The 20,117-nt window shown below is 43.0% G+C and overlaps 1 protein-coding gene across 2 annotated transcripts in view; it reads right to left on the bottom strand.

Moving 5' to 3' along the window:
- Window positions 1–1,013: 1,013 nt before the first annotated feature.
- The window catches only part of aifm4 (apoptosis inducing factor mitochondria associated 4), a 72,978-nt gene continuing 53,874 nt past the window's right edge, over window positions 1,014–20,117 (bottom strand). The window contains exons 1-19 of one of the 2 annotated variants that reach the window (XM_055880920.1): window positions 15,139–15,567; window positions 14,201–14,294; window positions 13,802–13,911; window positions 13,144–13,253; window positions 12,975–13,019; window positions 12,773–12,854; window positions 12,572–12,684; window positions 12,321–12,407; window positions 12,016–12,107; window positions 8,707–8,837; window positions 8,379–8,494; window positions 8,166–8,237; window positions 7,977–8,040; window positions 7,598–7,674; window positions 7,377–7,494; window positions 4,385–4,483; window positions 2,543–2,618; window positions 1,778–1,882; window positions 1,014–1,639 (exon numbers count right to left, since the gene is read on the bottom strand). In XM_055880920.1, the coding sequence (XP_055736895.1) occupies window positions 1,609–1,639; window positions 1,778–1,882; window positions 2,543–2,618; window positions 4,385–4,483; window positions 7,377–7,494; window positions 7,598–7,674; window positions 7,977–8,040; window positions 8,166–8,237; window positions 8,379–8,494; window positions 8,707–8,837; window positions 12,016–12,107; window positions 12,321–12,407; window positions 12,572–12,684; window positions 12,773–12,854; window positions 12,975–13,019; window positions 13,144–13,253; window positions 13,802–13,911; window positions 14,201–14,292 (1,620 nt within the window). In that variant the 5' untranslated portion in view covers window positions 14,293–14,294; window positions 15,139–15,567 and the 3' untranslated portion in view covers window positions 1,014–1,608. Of the gene's footprint in view, window positions 1,640–1,777; window positions 1,883–2,542; window positions 2,619–4,384; window positions 4,484–7,376; window positions 7,495–7,597; window positions 7,675–7,976; window positions 8,041–8,165; window positions 8,238–8,378; window positions 8,495–8,706; window positions 8,838–12,015; window positions 12,108–12,320; window positions 12,408–12,571; window positions 12,685–12,772; window positions 12,855–12,974; window positions 13,020–13,143; window positions 13,254–13,801; window positions 13,912–14,200; window positions 14,295–15,138; window positions 15,568–20,117 lie in introns of those variants that run through there. The other variant, XM_055880919.1, reaches the window with a different exon arrangement.

The following is a 20,117-nucleotide window of genomic DNA, read 5'->3' as shown; positions in this document are numbered from 1 at the left end:
TTGCTCCCTTTCCCTCCAATATTTCTGGCACTGAAATAGAATGTGTTCCACTGTCTCCATCTCCTCCTGACAATGACCACATCTCCCAGTTGGATGTTTCCCCACCAGATTCAATGTATTGTAATGAAACAGCAGGGAGCAGGTCTCGAACCCTCGACCCCCTAGCCCGAGGTCCGGCGCACTATCGACTGTGCCGCAAAAGCATGCTCGTGTGGCAGAGTCGATTTCCGTGCTTATAAACCCAGGTATTATTGAGCCTTGTGTGTCCCAGTCTCAGCCTTGTGATTACATTTTCCTCCCTTCTCTCTATCCCCCTTCTCTCGTGGCCTGAGGACCTCCCTTTGCTTCTAACCACTGTTTTTAACCACCCTTTACAAAACCTCGTATAATACATCCTGTCTGCTCTGAGGCACAAATTAATTTAAGGTAATCCATGCTACACCAGAGTCAGAGTAGATGACTACCCTGTCTCCTCCAGCCACTCTGCAGCCAAGAGTATGGCCATCAACTCCATTGTGTAAACAGATAAATGATTTGTTGCTCTTTTGTCACTGCCAACTCAGGAACACTACAAGCTGCACTTGTCCTCCCTGTTTTAGGGTCCTTAGATCCATCTGTGAATATATTCAAGAAGGCATAGTATTGTGTTCTTAAATGTTAACTTACAACTGGGCCTGGATTACATCTATCTTTTTAAAAGATGTCTGAGCTGCTGTTTCATATGCTGTTACACTTCGATAATCCAGTGATGACCTTAACAGTGCTTTTTCAACACCATTCTATCTTCCCCCCACTCCATTCCTGACAGGCAACACATCACATTCAATATTAGGGCGGGCTGAGGCTTCTGGGATACTGGAGGACCGTGATATCCCGAGGCAGCTACTCTTATTTCTCACCACCTGAACCACAGCATATGGAGCATAGGTCTATTGTGTATTGAGAAAAGGTGTGATAGACTACCATTATTCCAAATACCTTAACTGTAAAGACATTCAAAGGCAATGAAGACATGTCATTGAATAGTCCTTTTATTCCAAAGAAGATTTAAAAAACTACAGATCACACAGAACACCCAGTAGTTTTCGATCAGCAAACATAATCCTGAGACCATTTGGCTTTTTATTGTACAGTAACAGTACCATGTTTAACGAACTAGCAGATTACTGTCTTAGTTATTCAGATCATTTAATCCATTGTCCATCTCTCTCTGGCTGTTGTAACAGCAGCAGTCTAGTCTCTACATCTCAAAGCCTTCAATAAAGTATGAATTGTTGCCATTTGTGTTAATTTTAATATGCTGTTCCCACTCACTGTATATTACAGAGTCGTTCTTGCTAATTTGATGTGTCATCAAAGGGCACACAGGCCAGGGAACAAGAATGGAATCAAAGTACTATGTAACCATGGTTACAGTGCATTGGACAGATCTGAATGGCCTTTGGTTTGGTTTTAATGGAAAAATCCACTTTAGCATGAGGGGAAAGAATAAAGAGTGATAAGGAAACAGAGAGAAGAGTAAGATTTTTTAATATCTATTGATTTGAGGATTAAAGGAGGTACCGTCGGACCGGGCATTGACCATGGAGTGTTGCAGGAAGAAGAGGTTTACATTTGCAACCAACTGAGGTCATCAGATCTACAAAAGAGACGTAAACTAAGATTATGTGGGAAATACAACATTTTGATTAACTTAACACCATTCTAAGGCATGAACACACTGCCTCTTTCTCTCATATATTTCTCTTGCTTGTGTACATATAAAATGGTAACTCACTGTGCCTGTTCCTTGGTTATTACTAATCCGTTTGACATCATCTCTGCCAGTCGAGCGACAGCAGGGTCAAACATCAGACTGGCTGCTGCCACCACCTGATCATCCCTGGTTATCACATATGTATGCTTTCAGAGTTGTGTTCAAGGAAAATTATATTTATTTAAATTGTCTTTTTCTATTTTTACCCCCTTTTTTCAATCTTGTCTCATTGCTGCAACTCCCCAACGGGCTCGAGAGAGGCGAAGGTGGAGTCATGTGTCCTCCAAAACATGACCCGACTAACCGCGCTCCTTAACACCCGTCAGCTTAACCCGGAAGCCAGCCGCAACAATGTGTCAGAGGAAACAGCTTTCAACTGGCAACCGGGGTCAGCCTGCAGGCACCCGACCCGCCACAAGGAGTCGCGATGACCCAAGTAAAGCCCCCCGGCCAAACCCTCCCCAAACCCGGACGACGCTGGGCCAATTGTGCGCCATCCTATGGGACTCCCAGCCACATGACATAGCCTGGGAATGAACCCGGGTCTGTAGTAACGCCTCTTGCAATGCGATGCCTTAGATCGCTGCGCCACTCGGAAGGCCCCCAGGAAACATATTAAAACAGAACTTGTCCTGTCCAATAAGAACGCTCATTTTAATTTCCGCTGCAAAACATTTTCCTACGTTGTGACCAACTACACACGATGTATCTTAGGCATAGATATGACATTTACAAAACTACCGACCAAAACAGAAAGGGAATGTAAAGCAATGCATTGTCACTTACTTGATATAGAAAGCTAGGAACTTCCTCTCCTCAACTTTGCCCTTGAATATGATCTCTGTGTATCCTTCACCGTAGCCTTGGAAACGATAGGTATGAAAGACAAATAGGACAACATGCAGTGCATTCGGAAAGTATTCAGACCCCTTGACTTCTTCCACATTTTGTTAAGATACAGCCTTATTCTAAAATGTATTATATAAAAAAAATCCTCATCTACAAACAATACCCCATAATGACAATGTGAAAATTGTCATACATTTTTTGCAAATTTCTTAAAAATAAAAAACAGATTTTTACATAAGTATTCAGACTCTTTGGTATGAGACTCAAAATTAAACCATTGATCTTCCTTGAGATGTTTCTACAACTTGATTGGAGTCCACCTGTGGTAAATTCAATTGATTGGAAATGATTTGGAAAGGCACACACTTGTCAATACAAGGTCCCACAGTTGACAGTGCATGTCAGAGCTAAAACCAAGCCATGAGGTCGATGGAATTGTCCGTAGAGCTGCGAGACAGGATTGTGTCAAGGCACAAATCTGGGAAAGGGTACCAAAAAAACGCAGCATTGAAGGTCCAAAAGAACACAATGGCCTCCATCATTCTTAAATGGAAGAAATTTGGATCCACCAAGTCCCTTCCTAGAGCTGGCCGCCCGGCCAAACTGAGCAATCTGGGGAGAAGGGCCTTGGTCAGGGAGGGGACCAAGAGCCCAATAGTCACTCTGACAGAGCTGCAGAGTTCCTCTATGGACACGGGAGAACCTTCCAGAAGTACAATCATCTCTGCAGCACTTCACCAATCAGGCCTTTACGGTAGAGTGGCCGGACAGAAGCCACTCCTCAGTAAAAGGCACATGACAGCCCGCTTGGACACTTGTATGCCAAGTGTCACTTCTGGAGGAAACCTGACACCATCCCTATGGTGATGCATGGTAGGAGCATTATACTGTGGGGATGTTTTTCAGCGGCAGAGATTGGGAGACATGTCAGGATCAAGGGAAAGATGAACAGAGCACAGTCAGAGAGATCCTTGATGAAAACCTGCTCCAGGACCTCAGAATGGGGCGAAGGTTCACCTTCCAACAGGACAACGACTCTAAGAACGCAGCCAAAACAATGCAGGAGTGGACAAGTCTCTGAATGTCCTTGAGTGGCCCAGCAAGAGCACGGACTTGAACCCGATCGACTATCTCTGGAAAGACCTGAAAATAGCCATGTAGCGACGCTCCCTATCCAACCTGACAGTGCCTGAGAGGATCTGCAGAGAAGAATGGGAGAAACTCCCCAAATACAGGTGTGCCAAGCTTGTAGCGTCATATCGAAACAGACTCTATGCAGTAATCGCTGCCAAAGGTGCTTCAACAAATTACTGAGTAAAGGGTCTGAATACTTGTGTAAATATGATATTTAATTATTTATTTATTTTTTATAAATGTGCTAACATTTCTAAAAACCTGTTTTTGCTTCATCATTATGGGGTATTGTGTATATATTGATAAGGGAAAAAATTATGTAATCCATTTTAGAATAAGGCTGTAACGTAACAAAATGTGGAAAAAGTAAAGTAGTCTGAAAACGTTCTGAATGCACTATAAGTTAATTGAACAGTGACTGTTTCTAAGAGTGTAGAATGAAACAGAAACAAAGGTGCGATCTAGAACCTGAAAGGGTTCTTCGGCTCTCCCCATTGGAGAACCCTTTGAAGAACCATTTTTGGTTCCAGGTAGAACCCTTTTGGGTTCCATGTGGAACATTTTAAAGAGGGTTTTACATGGAACTCGTTTGGAACCCTTTTTCTAAGAGTTTAGAGGTATCACTATCTCATCTCAGATTATCACCTGTGTAGCGGACACTCTTCCCTAGCAGCACTGTCCAGAAGAAAGGAACAGAATCGATCTTAATCTGCTTCTGTAACATATTCAGTGCTGCAACCCTTCCTGAGGAAAAAGCAAACACATTAAAAAAATATATTTTATTTCTAACATCCAACCAATTGACATTCTCTCGTTGCCATATCCATAGTGGTTGACTTCTGTTTTTTTCTGCTGAATCAGGTGTGTTAGTGATAGGCTGGGACAAAAGCTTCAGGATCATGAATGAAGAATACAGGCATAGCAGTCTTTTTTTCTCTCACCGGCTTCATTAATAAGTGCATCAATGACATTGTCCCCACAGTGACCGTATGTGCATATCCTAACCAGAAGCCATGGATTACAGGGAACATCCGCCCTGAGCTAAATGGCTAGAGTTGCCTCTTTCAAGGTGCCGAACATTAACCCGGACGCATATAAGAAATCCTGCTACTGAATCCTACTACACCGGCTCTGACGCTCATTGGATGTAGCAGGGCTTGTAAACTGGCATGGATTACAAAGGGAAAACCAGCCACAAGCTGCCCAGTGACACGAGCCTACCAGACGAGATAAATGCCTTGTTTGCTCGCTTCGAGGCAAGCAACACTGAATCATGCGTGAGAGCACCTTCTGTTCCGGACGACTGTGTGATAATGCTCTCCGTAGCTGATGTGAGTAAGTCCTTTAAACAGGTTAACATTCACAAGGCCACAACCGCTCCCTGACCCAGTCTGTAATACCTACATGTTTCAAGCAGACCACCATAGTTCCTGTGCCCAAGAACACCAAGGTAACCTGTCTAAATGACTATAGCCCCATAACATTCACATTTGTAGCCATGAAATGTTTTGAAAGGCTGGTCATGGCTCACATCATCACCATCATCCCAGACACCCTGGACCCACTGCAATTCGCATACCTCCCCAGATCCACAGATGACGCAATCTCTATTGCACTCCACACTGCCCTTTTCCACTTGGACAAAAGGAACACCTACATGAGAATGCTGTTCATTGACTACAACTCAGAGTTCAGCACCATAGTGCCCTCAAAGCTCATCACTAAGCTAAGGTCCCTGGGACTGAACATCTCCCTCTGCAACTGGATCCTGGTGGTGAGGGTAGGCAACAACACTTCTGCCACGCTAACCCTCAATACGGGGACCTCTCATGGGTGCCTGCTTAGTCCCCTCCTGCGTGCTTAGTCCCCTCCTGTACACCATGTTAAGTTTGCTGACGACACGACAGTGGTAGGCCTGATCACCGTCGACGATGAGACAACCTATAGGGAGGAGGTCAGACCTAGCAGTGTGGTGCCAGGACAACAACCTCTCCCTCAATGTCAGTAAGACAAAGGAGCTGATTGTGGACTACAGGAAATGGAGGGCCTTGCATGCTCCCATTCACATTGACGGGGCTGTAGTGGAGTGGGTCGAGAGCTTCAAGTTCCTCGGTGTCCACATCACTAAGGATCTATCATGGTCCAAACACACCAACACAGTCATGAAGAGGGCACGACAACGTATCTTTCCCCTCAGGAAGCTGAAAAGACTTGGCATGGGCCCTCAGATCCTCAAAAAGGGCTCCCTGTCATCCAGGACCTCTATACAGGCGGTGTCAAAGGAAGGCCCAAAACATTCTCAAAGACTCCAGCCAACCAAGTCATAGACTGTTCTCTTTGCCACCGCACGGCAAGCAATACCAATGCACCAAGTCTAGCACCAACAGGACCCTGAACAGCTTCTACCCCCAAGCCAGAAGACTTCTAAACAAGACTGCTAAATAGCTAATCAAATGGCTTCAAACTACCTGCAATGACTATTTTTTGCACTAACTCTCTTGCACCGACTCTGTGCACACACTCTACCCACACATACTTACACCCCAACACACACACTACATACGCCCACACACATATAACATGCACACACATGCATAATGAAATCACACAAACTTACCACATCACTGCTGCTACTGTCTATTATCTATCCTGTTGCCTAGTCACTTTATCCCTACCTACAGTATTGTACAGTACATAGCTACCTCAATTACCTTGTACCCCTGCACATCTAGTAGGTACTGGTATTCCCTATATGTAGCCATGTTATTTCCTCATCCCTATATATAGCCATGTTATTTTCTCCTCCCTATATATAGCCATGTTATTTTCTCATCCCTATATATAGCCATGTTATTTTCTCATCCCTATATATAGCCATGTTATTTTCTCCTCCCTATATGTAGCCATGTTATTTTCTCATCCCTATATGTAGCCATGTTATTTTCTCCTCCCTATATATAGCCATGTTATTTTCTCCTCCCTATATGTAGCCATGTTATTTTCTCCTCCCTATATTAAGCCATGTTATTTTCTCCTCCCTATATTAAGCCATGTTATTTTCTCCTCCCTATATATAGCCATGTTATTTTCTCCTCCCTATATATAGCCATGTTATTTTCTCCTCCCTATATATAGCCATGTTATTTTCTCCTCCCTATATATAGCCATGTTATTTTCTCCTCCCTATATATAGCCATGTTATTTTCTCCTCCCTATATATAGCCATGTTATTTTCTCCTCCCTATATATAGCCATGTTATTTTCTCCTCCCTATATATAGCCATGTTATTTTCTCCTCCCTATATATAGCCATGTTATTTTCTCCTCCCTATATGTAGCCATGTTATTTTCTCCTCCCTATATATAGCCATGTTATATTCTACTCCCTATATATAGCCATGTTATTTTCTCCTCCCTATATGTAGCCATGTTATTTTCTCCTCCCTATATATAGCCATGTTATTTTTACTCATTATTTCAACTCATTATTCACTGGGTATTTATTCCTCAAGTCACTATCTACATGTTATCTTATTTTTAACTCTGCATTGTTGGAAAAGGACCCGTAAGTAAGAATTTCACTGTTAATCTACACCTTTTTTCTACAAAACATGTAACAAATAAAATTAGATTTTACCGTGAGCTGATGCCAACTGCCAATGTCCAATGTTGACCCTCTGGTCTTTCCGTATGGTGAGAGGGAAGGACGTCACGTCTCCTGCTCCAAAAACATTTGGAATGTTGGTCCTCATGAACTGTAGGGAAGCAGCAATTTGTTGGGGAGTGTAAACCATTAGTACCATAGTTATTACCTCAACATTACTATAGCTTGTTAATGATAACCATCATCATGGTTACCTTATCAATGATGACAGCCTTTCTAGAATCCACCTCCACCTGGCTTTCCTTCAGGAAGTCAGAGTTAGGGATGACACCTAAGGAGAAACCATGATGGTTACATCAATAACTCCAACATTGTGAAACCCCATCTATCAGACCTGGGTTCAAATAGTATTTATTTCCATTAAAATATTTCAGCTCTGCTTGACTGAGCTTGCCGGACACCGAATATTATTTGAACCTAGGTCTGGTTAATTCAAACAAATGGTGGAAATAGGATGGGAAAGTTCCACAGAGACCATGTTGAGAGATTTAACAGGGAAAGTGTGAGCTGATGGAAACTCTAATGGATCCTTTATAGATCTTTAAGGATATGCAGAAGTATCAGATTACCTACCGATCCCTGCTATCACCACATCCGTTTCCACGACCGCACCGCTTTTCAGAACAACCTCTTTCACCTATACAAACAACAATTTTCCATCTTAATCATCTCTATGGGTCTTGAGAGAATGTCCATAACGTGTATTACAGTTATATAAGTTGTGGTGATGTTTGCTGCTGGGTGATTATTGATTTACTTGACCTTGCCATTCTGCCCTATGATCTCCACCACTCCGTCATTCATGTAGAACTTGACTTTGCTCTCCTCCAACATCTTCGACAGAGGAGAAACACACACTCATGTTTGAGTTATACTATCAAAACTTGGGAGTTAAATATTCATAAACGTTTGTAGCCTAGTGGTGGGTGTTGTATCAGGTAGAGTACATTACATATGATAACCATTGTCTCAGACCTGCATTGTCATCTTCCCAATCTCTGGGCCCAGGGACCTCTTAAAGGGATATGAGCCGTTGCCAACCATCGCCACACTGGCAGCTTTGTCTGCCAAGTAGGATGCCACCTCCATACCTATGATGTAAAAATGGAGGAGGGAAAACTTGGTTTTGAGGCACACAAATCAAATGAAAGTCTTATCAAATACAACAACCTCAACTTACTGTAAGCAACCAAGTCACAAACCTATAGTTAATAAACTACTTATACATTTAGTTTATAAATTAAATTTAAAAAATAGGACTTTTCCTCAGTGTACAGTATGAAGTGATCTCTTTATGGTTAACCTATGAAGGAGGCTCCAACGACCACAGCCTTCTTTCCCACACAGGATTGGTGGATCTCTTTGGCGTCCTCGTAGCTCTGCAGTATCCTCACTCCCTCCAACTCAGAGCCAGGACAGCTCAGAGGCCTCGCCCTACAAGGAGGCAGAAAGAGAGGGAGACGTGGGTAAAACGACAGCTAACATGCTAGTATGCAAGCATTGGACAGAGCATTAGATAAGCATACAGATTCAGTAGAGTTTGACATCTAGAATTCAAAAGGTCACCAATTCAAATGAGAATGTGATTGTCATGGAGAATTTGGTGACAAACGCTGTAGGCCTATAGCTTTGGCTCTGACATTGTCTAGGTAGCATATACCAAGACAGGCAGGGGACCAGTGTGAATGATTCTTTAAAATGTGCCCATATTTGATTACTGTAGTCAACAAAAGGACCTAAAAATATCATCCTCTTGCTTAGTGCTGACAAGTACTGTATTCACTCTAGGGACGATAAATCAAATCAAATATTATTGGTCACATACACGTGTTTAGCAGATGTTATTGCGGGTGTAGAGAAATGCTTGTGCTTCTAGCTCCGACAGTGCAGTAATATCTAACAAGCAATATCTAACAGTTTCACAACATATACCCAAAATACAGGTAAATCTAAGTAAGGAATGGATTAAGAATATGTATACATATGTCAGAGCGGCATTGAACTAAGATACAGTGGCAAAGTATAGAATACAGTATATACATGAGATGGCCTGGTATGGTTCCCAATCAGAGGCAGCTGTCTATCATTGTCTCTGATTGGGGATCATATTTAGGCAGCCTTTTTTCCACCTTAGTTTGTGGGATCTTGATTTTGTATAGTTGCTGTGTAGCTTGCAGAACTTTACGTTCGGTTTGTATTTTTTCGGTGTTCATTTTAAATAAAGTAAGATGTTCGCCTACCACGCTGCACCTTGGTCCAATCCATCTTTCAATGAACGTAACAGTGATGCAATATTTACAAACAATTAAAGTGACTAAGATACCGTAGAATAGTATAGAGTACAGTTTACACATATGTACATATGAGTAATGCAAGATATGGATACATTATTAAAGTGGCTAGTGTTTAATTTCCTTAAAGTGACCAGTGATTCCTAATCTATGTCTATAGGCAGCAGCCTCTGATGTGCTGGAGATGGCTGTTTAACAGTCAGTGGTGTGGTATAGAATACAATACAGTATATACATATGAAATGGGTGATGCAATATGTAAACACAATTTAAAAGTGACTAAGATACCGTAGAATAGTGGAGCGCAGTTTACACATACAGTTGAAGTTGGAAGTTTACATAAATTAGTTTTAATGACTCCAACCTAAGTGTATCAACCACTCCACAAATTTCTTGTAAACAAACTATAGTTTTGGCAAGTCGTTTTGGACATCTACTTTGTGCATGACACAAGTAATTTTTCCAACAATTGTTTACAGACAGATTATTTCACTGTATCACAATTCCAGTGGGTCAGAAGTTTACATACATTAAGTTGACTGTGCCTTTAAACAGCTTGGAAAATTCCAGAAAATGATGTCATGGCTGTAGATGATTCTGATAGGCTAATTGACATAATTTGAGTCAATTGGAGGTGTACCTGTGGAGGTAATTCAAGGCCTACCTTCAAACTCAGTGCCTCTTCGCTTGACATCATGGGAAAATCAAAAGAAATCAGCCAAGACCTCAGAAGAAAAAGTTGTAGACCTCCACAAGTCTGGTTCATCCTTGGGAGCAATTTCCAAATGCCTGAAGGTACCACATTCATCTGTACAAACAATAGTACGCAAGTATAAACACCATGGGACCACGCAGCCGTCATACCGCACAGGAAGGAGACGCGTTCTGTCTCCTAGAGATGAACGTACTTTGGTGCGAATAGTGCAAATCAATCCCAGAACAACAGTAAAGGACCTTGTGAAGATGCTGGAGGAAACAGGTACAAAAGTATCTATATCCACAGTAAAAACGAGTCCTTAATCGACATAACCTGAAAGGCCGCTCGGCAAGGAAGAAGCCACTGCTCCAAAACCGCCATAAAAAAGCCAGACTACGGTTTGCAACTGCACATGGGGACAAAGATCATACTTTTTGGAGGAATGACCTCTGGTCTGATGAAACAAAATAGAACTGTTTGGCCATAATGACCATCGTTATGTTTGAAGGAAAAAGGGGGAGGCTTGCAAGCCGAAGAACACCATCCCAACCGTGAAGCACGGAGGTGGCAGCATCATGTTGTGGGGGTGCTTTGCTGCAGGAGGGGCTGGTCCGCTTCACAAAATAGATGGCATCATGAGGATAGAAAATTATGTGGATATATTGAAGCAACATTTCAAGACATCAATCGGGAAGTTAAAGCTTGGTCGCAAATGGGTCTTCCAAATGGACAATGACCCCAAGCAAACTTCCAAAGTTGTGGCAAAAGGGCTTAAAGACAACAAAGTCAAGGTATTGGAATGGCTATCACAAAGCCCTGGCCTCAATCCCATAGAAAATTTGTGGTAGGCATGTTGTGTATATCAAATGATACAAACCCCCAAAAATCTATTTTAATTCTCGGTTGTAAGACAACGAAATAGGAAAAATGCCAAGGGGGGTGAATACTTTCGCAAGGCACTGTACGTCTCATGTCTGAGCCGTTGAACTGGGACTCAACTTTGTCCCTTCATCGACGTTTAGCCTGCTTGATTGCTTTGCGGAGGGAATAACTACACTGTTTGTATTCTTCCATATTCCCAGTTTTCTTGCCCTGGTTAAATGCGAGGGTTCACGCTTTCAGTTTTGACGAATGCTCGCATCTATCCACGGTTTCTGGTTAGGGTAGGTTTTAATAGTCACAGTGGGTACAACATCCCCTATGCACTTCCTGATTAACTCATTCACTGTTTCGGTATATGTGTCGATATTACTTTCTGAAGCTATTCTGAACATATACCATTCCGCGTGATCAAAACAATGGAAGCGGAGTATAGAAGGCTGTTCACACTGCTTTTCCATTCAGTTGAACAAATTATGGCTTATTACCAACGCAGTATTGTAAACACATCAATAGGGGCCGGTGTGTGTGCTTATTTGCAGACTTTTTTTTTACAGCTTTGACAGTGCAACTGACTGTAGTGGTGGTGCTTGGCCTGCACAAGCAAAGTCAGCGCACACAATATTCTATAATAGAATTTTGTTAATCGGTACGTCAAATAGTATAATTTAACGTGGATCTTTTTGACACACAAGGACCCAAACGGCGTTCGATAAGGGAGGGGTAACAGTAACAGGCCACTGACCTGCAGCCTGTTGATATGAGCAGCTGGTCATAGTAATGCAAGGAGCCGTCATTCAGCTTCACTGTCTTCTCCACTGGGTTCACAGATACTACCTAAAAACAACTCAGGCAAACACACACACATTTAGATTAAGCCAGGGCTTTGATCACAAGTTAGATCACATGGTGCTAATGACCAAAGACAGTATGCTACATTCTCTATATGGCTTCAATACATTGTGTGGGCTAACAACTCATAAAAAGATACTCCAGTAGGCTATGTCAACAGGTTAATTATTGACACATTATTCCTGCCCCTGGTCTCACCTCCTTTTCCATCCACAGCTCTATGTCATGCTGCTGGAAGAAGTCAGTTGGCCGAAGGAGGAGGCTAGCACTCTCCAAATGCATTGCCTGAGGAGGAGTAGCAAGAGAGGAAGAGAAGGGGCATTACAAACTTTGTGGATACTAAAATAACGTCACACCCCTGTGGGCTCAAAAGATGCTCTTTTTGGAAGTGTTCTGGAACAGCGGTGGTCATGCCAGCTTTCAACTGACCCATGACCTTTCACCCTTACTTTACTGAGCTTAGGTTTGTCAATGGGTGGCAGGGTGTCCCTGGTCACCATGACGATTCGACCTTCGTAGCGGTTCTGTCGCAGAGTCTCGGCACACAGCAAAGAGGCAGGTCCTGTACACACACACATCATTTAGTTTTGAGGTCTCCACTCCCTGAAGAAGCCTCCCCTTTTTCCTGACATTTCAGGCCCAATCCTCACCTCCTCCTATCAGCAGGATGGTGTGCCTGACCCCTGACACTCTGCAGCTCATATCCTTCACCCGCTTGTACAGCTTCAGAGACTGAGGAGATCATGGATACTTTAGTCATAAGGTCCATCTACGCATCAAATGTACTCAGTAAGCTACATGTACATTTAGGAAAGAGAGACTATGTTGAGAAAATCATGCAGTCTTGCTGACCTTTTTGTTTACTGACACATAAACTTTACCATCTTCAACTTTGACCTTAGAAAATAAAGATGAGTTAGTGTAGGTGACAGTCAACACATTCAAGACAAAGTATCCATTGATTCACAGTTATTGTTCCTCAGTTATTGAACTGCATTATTAATATAAAGCAAGTTAATACCTTATAACTAGGCAAACAGTCCAGGCCAGGATACTCCTCAATATCTCCAGTCTTGATGTTGAAGCATGCACCATGAAAGGGACATCTCACTCTGTCCCCGACTAAGGCTCCTGTGACGTGAAAGAGCATGGCATTTTCATTGTTCAAAACACTACAGTAGTCACAATATTCTCTCCACTCTCCAATGTGACTAATAACTGTGTTTATTACCCCCATGATTTACTTACCAGGACACCGGACCGTACCGGCCTACTTTGACCCCTGTTAATGACTAACTGACGTTTTTTGCACCCAATCAGATTGTAATGTGAGACGTATGAAAAGGGCATAGCCAGCATCCACAGAGCATGGTGAATGACACACCTTGACAAATGCCATTATTGTACACTTGCATCAATGGAACTGTCAACAAGCCTGACAGATTACATTTTTCATGACAGAGTTTTGAATACAGTGTTCTCTATGTAAATACACTCTACATGAATGAACACAAGCCTGTATGGGTTGACCCAATTTTCAACACAATGGTTTAGAATAAATAATAACTGTTAACTCATGGCCCAGCCATGAACATGTAATGACTTGCTTACCCAACTGCGAGTGTGCGTGCATGTGAACGGGTGTTCTGTGCATGCGTGTGTGTGTGTGTAGATAATACCTTTGATGAGAGGAGCGCCATAGTGGGAACATTTGCTCCCTACAGCACTGTACAGGCCCTGGGTACGGACCAATAGAATCTTCTGCTCATCCACCTCCACCTCCTTCATCCTATAGACAAGAACAGATAGTCACATTTAGATAGCTGACAAATATAAGAAGAACATGGAAAGGATCAAATAAAGTTGTGTGAATGTATTTTACATATTGCCTCTAACATCCAGTTATGGGTAATGACATGAACGTAATAATGTTATTTGAATACTTGCATGTCAGTGTGTAATACTCTACCTTTAGGCCTACTATGGAATAATATACTTAGTATCTTACATTTGCAGCAGAAGTACTATAATATAAATAAGCTATCTGATTGTGTGATGGGTGTGTGATAAGATCTTACTGTCCATCTTGCAGGTCAGACTCCAGACACACCATCCCAGTGACCTGATCTTGGTCCTGACCTGTAGTAGCTTGACCCTGGCCTTGACTCATATCTGCAAGGAAGAAAATCATATTGCACAGGGAAAATATAAAAGGAAGTTTATCTCTGTAGTTTTTTCCCCAAAAGAAGATAATGCAAAGGGGATGGTTTTTATCCTCTATAGGATTGGTGTCCGAGCTAACATGCGCTAATGTGATTAGCATGACGTTGTAAGTAACAAGAACATTTCCCAGGACATAATCTTTCTGCCCATATCAGATATGTTTAACAGAACTTTAAGCTATCTGCACTGTCCAATTTACAGTACCTATTATAGTGAAAGAATACCATGCTATTGTTTGAGGAGAGTACACAGTTATGTACTTAAATGTATCAATAAACCAATTAGGCACATTTGGGCAGACTTGATACAACATTTTGAACAGTAATGAAATGGTTCATTGGATCAGTCTAAAACTGTGTGCATGCAATGCTGCCATCTAGTGGCCAAAATCTAAATTGCTCCTAGACTCCTAAATCATATAATGGCCTTTCTCTTGCATTTCAAAAATAGAAAACGCATGTTTTTTTCTTTGTATTATCTTTTACCAGATCTAATGTGTTATATTGTCCTACATTAATTTCCACAAACGTCAAAGTGTTTCCTTTCAAATGGTACCAAGAATATGCATATCCTTGCTTTAGGTCCTGAGCTACAGGCAGTTAGATTTGGGTATGTCATTTTAGGTGATCCTCCGATCCTTAAGAGGTTTTTAAGCAAATGCTGTCAAATGGGGAACTATTCTCTCCGATGGCTTCTGTGTTTTCCAACCGATGGCTATACGGTTGCTGTCAAAATAATGAACATAGTTTCCTAGAACAGCCCATTAATTTGCTAAATAACCAACTTTGCTCACCTGTTTTCCTGCCAGACAATGCACTGGTCCCCGAGAAAAGGAAACGTGAACCGTATCTCTGTACAATGCCGCCGGTCGCCTTATTTTTCAACCAAAGAGTCGTTCGCGCGTGTATCCCAAGCCACTGTCACGCGGTATCACGATGATAATGCAGTCTGTCACTGTGCAGATGGACCCAAGACTTCGGCGACCTTTTATACCGACAGCAGCACCAAAAGAACCAAAGCTGAATTCGTCTTATCTTATCACTACTTATCACTACTACTTATCACGTATCACTACTTATCACTACTAAAAAAAGGATACCACTTTTTTTTTACAAGGGTGTAGGCTGTTTGCGACAAAATAAATAACTGAAATCACCCATACAGTCATCACTTGGGCAAACAAAACACTCAGTGAGAGTGACTAAGCAGAAATGTGATAGTGGTGGAGCTAGGGAACTCTTCAATTTCCATACCCACGGTAAGGGAGTTCGATTAGGTGCACTGGGACATGGCCCGTGGTACGTACGGGCAAAAGCAGTGAGGGAGCCTAATCTGCGCCGCTTGGTCATGTTGTCAACAAGGCAGCGTAATGCATAATTCATAAACATAGCCTACAACATCTATTTTCCAAAGAACATATGTTCGAATGTTTAAACTAGTTTACATTGGGAAGGCAGATAAAGCGTTTTTATCAAAAGCAGTCGCTTTTGCATGTGCACAAACACATAATCCTACTCATTACCACAAGTGCTTAACCTACTTCACTTTTGTTTTGAACCGACTTTAAAACGGGGCAACCGGTTCATGCCCGGGAGGCAGCCCTGTTCCAAAACGAATGCAAGCAATGCTAAACCGGTTAATCGGAAACATTAATAGAATCCCCTCAATGTTTGCGGTCACAGATACACTGTATAAAAAAAGTATGTGGACACCCTTCAAATTAGTGGATTCGGCTATTTCAGACACACCGGTTGCTGACTGGTGTGTAACATCGAGCACACAGCCATGCAATATTCATAGATATATATTGGCAGTAGAATGGCCTTACTGAAGAGCTCAGTGACTTTCAACGCTGCACCATCATAGGATACCACTTTTCCAACAAGTCAGTTGTTGGAATTTTTCTGTCAAATTTCTGCCCTGCTAGAGCTGGCCCCGTAATCTGTAAGTGCTGTTATTGTGAAGTGGAAACATCTAGGAACAACAAAGGCTCAGCCCGGAGTGGGAGGCCACACAAGTTCACAAAATGGGACCGCCGCGCGCTAAAGTACATAACGTGTAAAAATCGTCAGTCCTCGGTTGCAATAGTCATCAATACCGAGTTCCAAATTGCCTCTGAAAGCAACGTCATCACAATAACTGTTCGTTGGGTGCTTCATGAAATGGGTTTCCATCCACACACAAGCTTAAGATCATCATGCACAATGTCAAGCGTCAGCTGGAGTGGTGTAAAGCTCACCACCATTGGACTCTGGAGCAGTGGAAATGCGTTCTCTGGAGTGATGAATCATGCTTCACCATCTGGCAGTCCAGTGGACGAATCTGGGTTTGGCTGATGCCAGGAGAATGCTACCTGCCCCAATGCATAGTGCCAACTGTAAAGTTTGGTGGAGGAGGAATAATGGTCTGGGGCTGTTTTTCATGGTTCGGGCTAGGCCCCTTAGTTCCAGTGAAGGGAAATCTTATGCTACAGCATCGAATTACATTCTAGACGAAAAGTTTGGGGAAGGACCTTAACTGTTTCAGCATGACAATGCCCCTCTGTACAAAGAGAGGTCCGTAAAGAAATGGTTTGTCGAGATCGGTGTGGAAGAACTTGACTGGCCTGCACAGAGCCCTGACCTCAACCCCATCGAACACTTAATTGGAACGCTGACTGAGAGCAAGGCCTAATCGCCCAACATCAGTGCACGACCTCACTAATGCCCAAAGATAACGTTATAAGCAGCCAGCTAGCTTCATCTGGCTAGTGAGTCTCGACCGGACCAGGTTTTGTGTTGTGAAGCTAGCCACAATAAGGATTAGGCACAATAGTGGAATTTGCGGTTTGCCTTAAAAAAAAAAGTACCTATTTGAAAGTGATGCAGAAGGTTACAATTGGTGGAATCATGCCATGTTTAGACTAGATAATGTTAAACAAGGTGAAGCAATAAAATGGGTTACCAGTCTACTTGGTGACACCCACAGAACACAACTGTGAAGAGTTTACGCAAATATTAGTGTTGTAGCTCTTATTGCGGGACTGTGACTGTGACTGTGTGAAATCTCCTCCCCGGTCAGCCTATTGTGTGTATTGACGTTCATATTGCACTGTACAGCTTTACCTAAAGATTGGGGATCAATTAAATGGGGTATCAGTCTACTCAATACCCAAGATATTTTTTTCCCAACGTCCTCCTCAGAGTATTCAGACTCCAAAACATCCACACAGTATTGTTTTTCCTCGGGAATGGTGTTCAATACACATGGGTTGACAATAAATGTGGCTCAATTCAGTTGTTTCAGATTCCCGCAATAAGAGCTATGACGCTAATGTTTCTCTGGGTGTCACTAAGTAGACTGATACCCTATGTCATTGATCCACAATCCACAGGTAAGGCTATACAGTGAAACCAACTACTTCTCTGATAGACGTAACCAGCTCGAGGAGGTACTCAACTGGCCCCTATGCCGCGACGTCTCCTGAATGCCCATCTGCTAGCCTGCTAGCTACGGCCCGCTAGCTGCTAGACGCGGCCCGCTAGCTGTGTAGAGCATATTGGACTGTTAGCTGAATAGATCCATCGGCCAATTTCTTGGGCCACCTATTTTGCCAATTGGACTTGGACCCCTCTGCTACTCGGGAACCCTACTAATCCATCACGACTGGTCTAACGACGTCACCGCACGCGGAGACTAAAACAGACTTTCCTCCGTCGCGACGTCCTTCTGCTAGCCTGCTAGCCCCGGCCTGCTAGCTGTATGAATCGCCGTGTCTCCAGCCAGCCCAACCACTCACTGCACCCCTATGATAACTTGGCTACGCATGCCTCTCCCTAATATCAATATGCCTTGTCCATTACTGTCCTGGTTAGTGATTATTGTCTAATTTCACTGTAGAGCCTCTAGCCCTGCTCAATATGCCTTAACCAAACATTTAGTTCCACTTCCCACATATGCTGTGACATCACCTGGTTTAAACGTCTCCAGAGACAATATCTCTCTCATTATTACTCAATGCCTAGGTTTACCTCCAATGTACTCACATCCTACCATACCTTTGTCTGTACATTATGCCTTGAACCTATTCTATCACACCCAGAAACCTGCTCCTTTTACTCTCTGTTCCGAACGTACTATACAACCAGTTCTGTTAGCCTTTAGCCGTACCCTTATCCTACTCCTCCTCTGTTCCTCTGTTGATGTAGAGGTTAATCCAGGCCCTGCAGTGCCTAGCTCCACTCCTACTCCCCAGGTGCTCTCATTTGTTGACTTCTGTAACCGTAAAAGCCTTGGTTTCATGCATGTTAACATTAGAAGCCTCCTCCCTAAGTTTGTTTTATTCACTGCTTTAGCACACTCTGCCAACCCGGATGTCCTAGCCGTATGTCACGACTTCCGCCGGTGTCGGGTCCTCTCCTTGTTCAGGCGGCGTTCGGTAGTCGACGTCACCGGCTTTCTAGCCATCGCCGCTCCATTTTTCATGTATCCATTTGTTTTGTCTTGTTCCCTGCACACCTGGTTTTCATTCCCCAATCAATCTACTGTTCCATCATGTCTTTGTGTAAGATTGTTTGTGTTACGTCTTTGTTGTTGACACACCAGACTGGTTTGTTTTTTACGTGATATTTCACAAAGATGTTTATTAATAAACATTATTCTTGTAACTGTTTTGTGCGTTTTGCACTTTTGCCTCAATAAAGTGTGCGCCTGTTCACAAATCTCTGCTCTCCTGCACCTGACTTCGCTACCAGTATGCACACACCTGACACCGTGTCTGAATCCTGGCTTAGGAAGACCACCAAAACCCCTGAAATTTCCATCCCTAACTACAAAATCTTCCGACAAGATAGAACTGCCAAAGGGGGCGGTGTTGCAATCTACTGCAGAGATAGCCTGCAAAGTTCTGTCTTGCTATCCAGGTCTATACCCAAACAATTCGAGCTTCTACTTTTAAAAATCCACCTTTCCAGAAACAAGTCTCTCACCGTTGCTGCTTGCAATAGACCACGCTCTGCCCCCAGCTGTGCCCTGGACACCATATGTTAATTGATTGCCCCCCATCTATCTTCACAGCTCGTGCTGCTAGGTGACCTAAACTGGGACATGCTTAACACCCCGGCCATCCTACAATCTAAGTTTGATGCCCTCAATCTCACACAAATTATCAATGAACCCACCAGGTACAACCCCATATCCGCAAACACGGGCACCCTCACAGATATCATCCTAAACAACTTGCCCTCCAAATACACCTCTGCTGTTTTCAACCAAGATCTCAGCGATCACTGCCTCATTGCCTGCATCCGTAATGGGTCTGCGGTCAAACGACCACCCCTCATCATTGTCAAACGCTCCCTAAAACACTTCAGCGAGTAGGCCTTTCTAATCGACCCGGCCCGGGTATCCTGGAAGGATATTGACCTCATCCCGTCAGTAGAGGATGCCTGGTTATTCTTTAAAAGTGCCTTACTCACCATCTTAAATATGCATGCCCCATTCAATTTTTTTTTTACCAGGAACAGATATAGCCCTTGGTTCTCTCCAGACCTGACTGCCCTTGACCAGCACAAAAACATCCTGTGGCGTTCTGCATTAGCATCGAATAGCCCACGTGACATGCAACATTTCAGGGAAGTTAGGAACCAATATACACAGGCAGTTAGGAAAGCAAAGGCTAGCTTTTTCAAACAGAAATGTGCATCCTGTAGCACAAGTCCATGGAGAATAAGAGCACCTCCTCCAAGCTGCCCACTGCACTGAGGCTAGGAAACACTGTCACCACCGATAAAT

The sequence above is a fragment of the Salvelinus fontinalis genome, chromosome 24, assembly GCF_029448725.1.
Source record: "Salvelinus fontinalis isolate EN_2023a chromosome 24, ASM2944872v1, whole genome shotgun sequence".
Taxonomy (NCBI): domain Eukaryota; kingdom Metazoa; phylum Chordata; class Actinopteri; order Salmoniformes; family Salmonidae; genus Salvelinus; species Salvelinus fontinalis.
The sequence above is the reverse complement of the archived record's forward strand: the minus strand, read 5'-3'. Positions and strand labels throughout refer to the sequence as shown.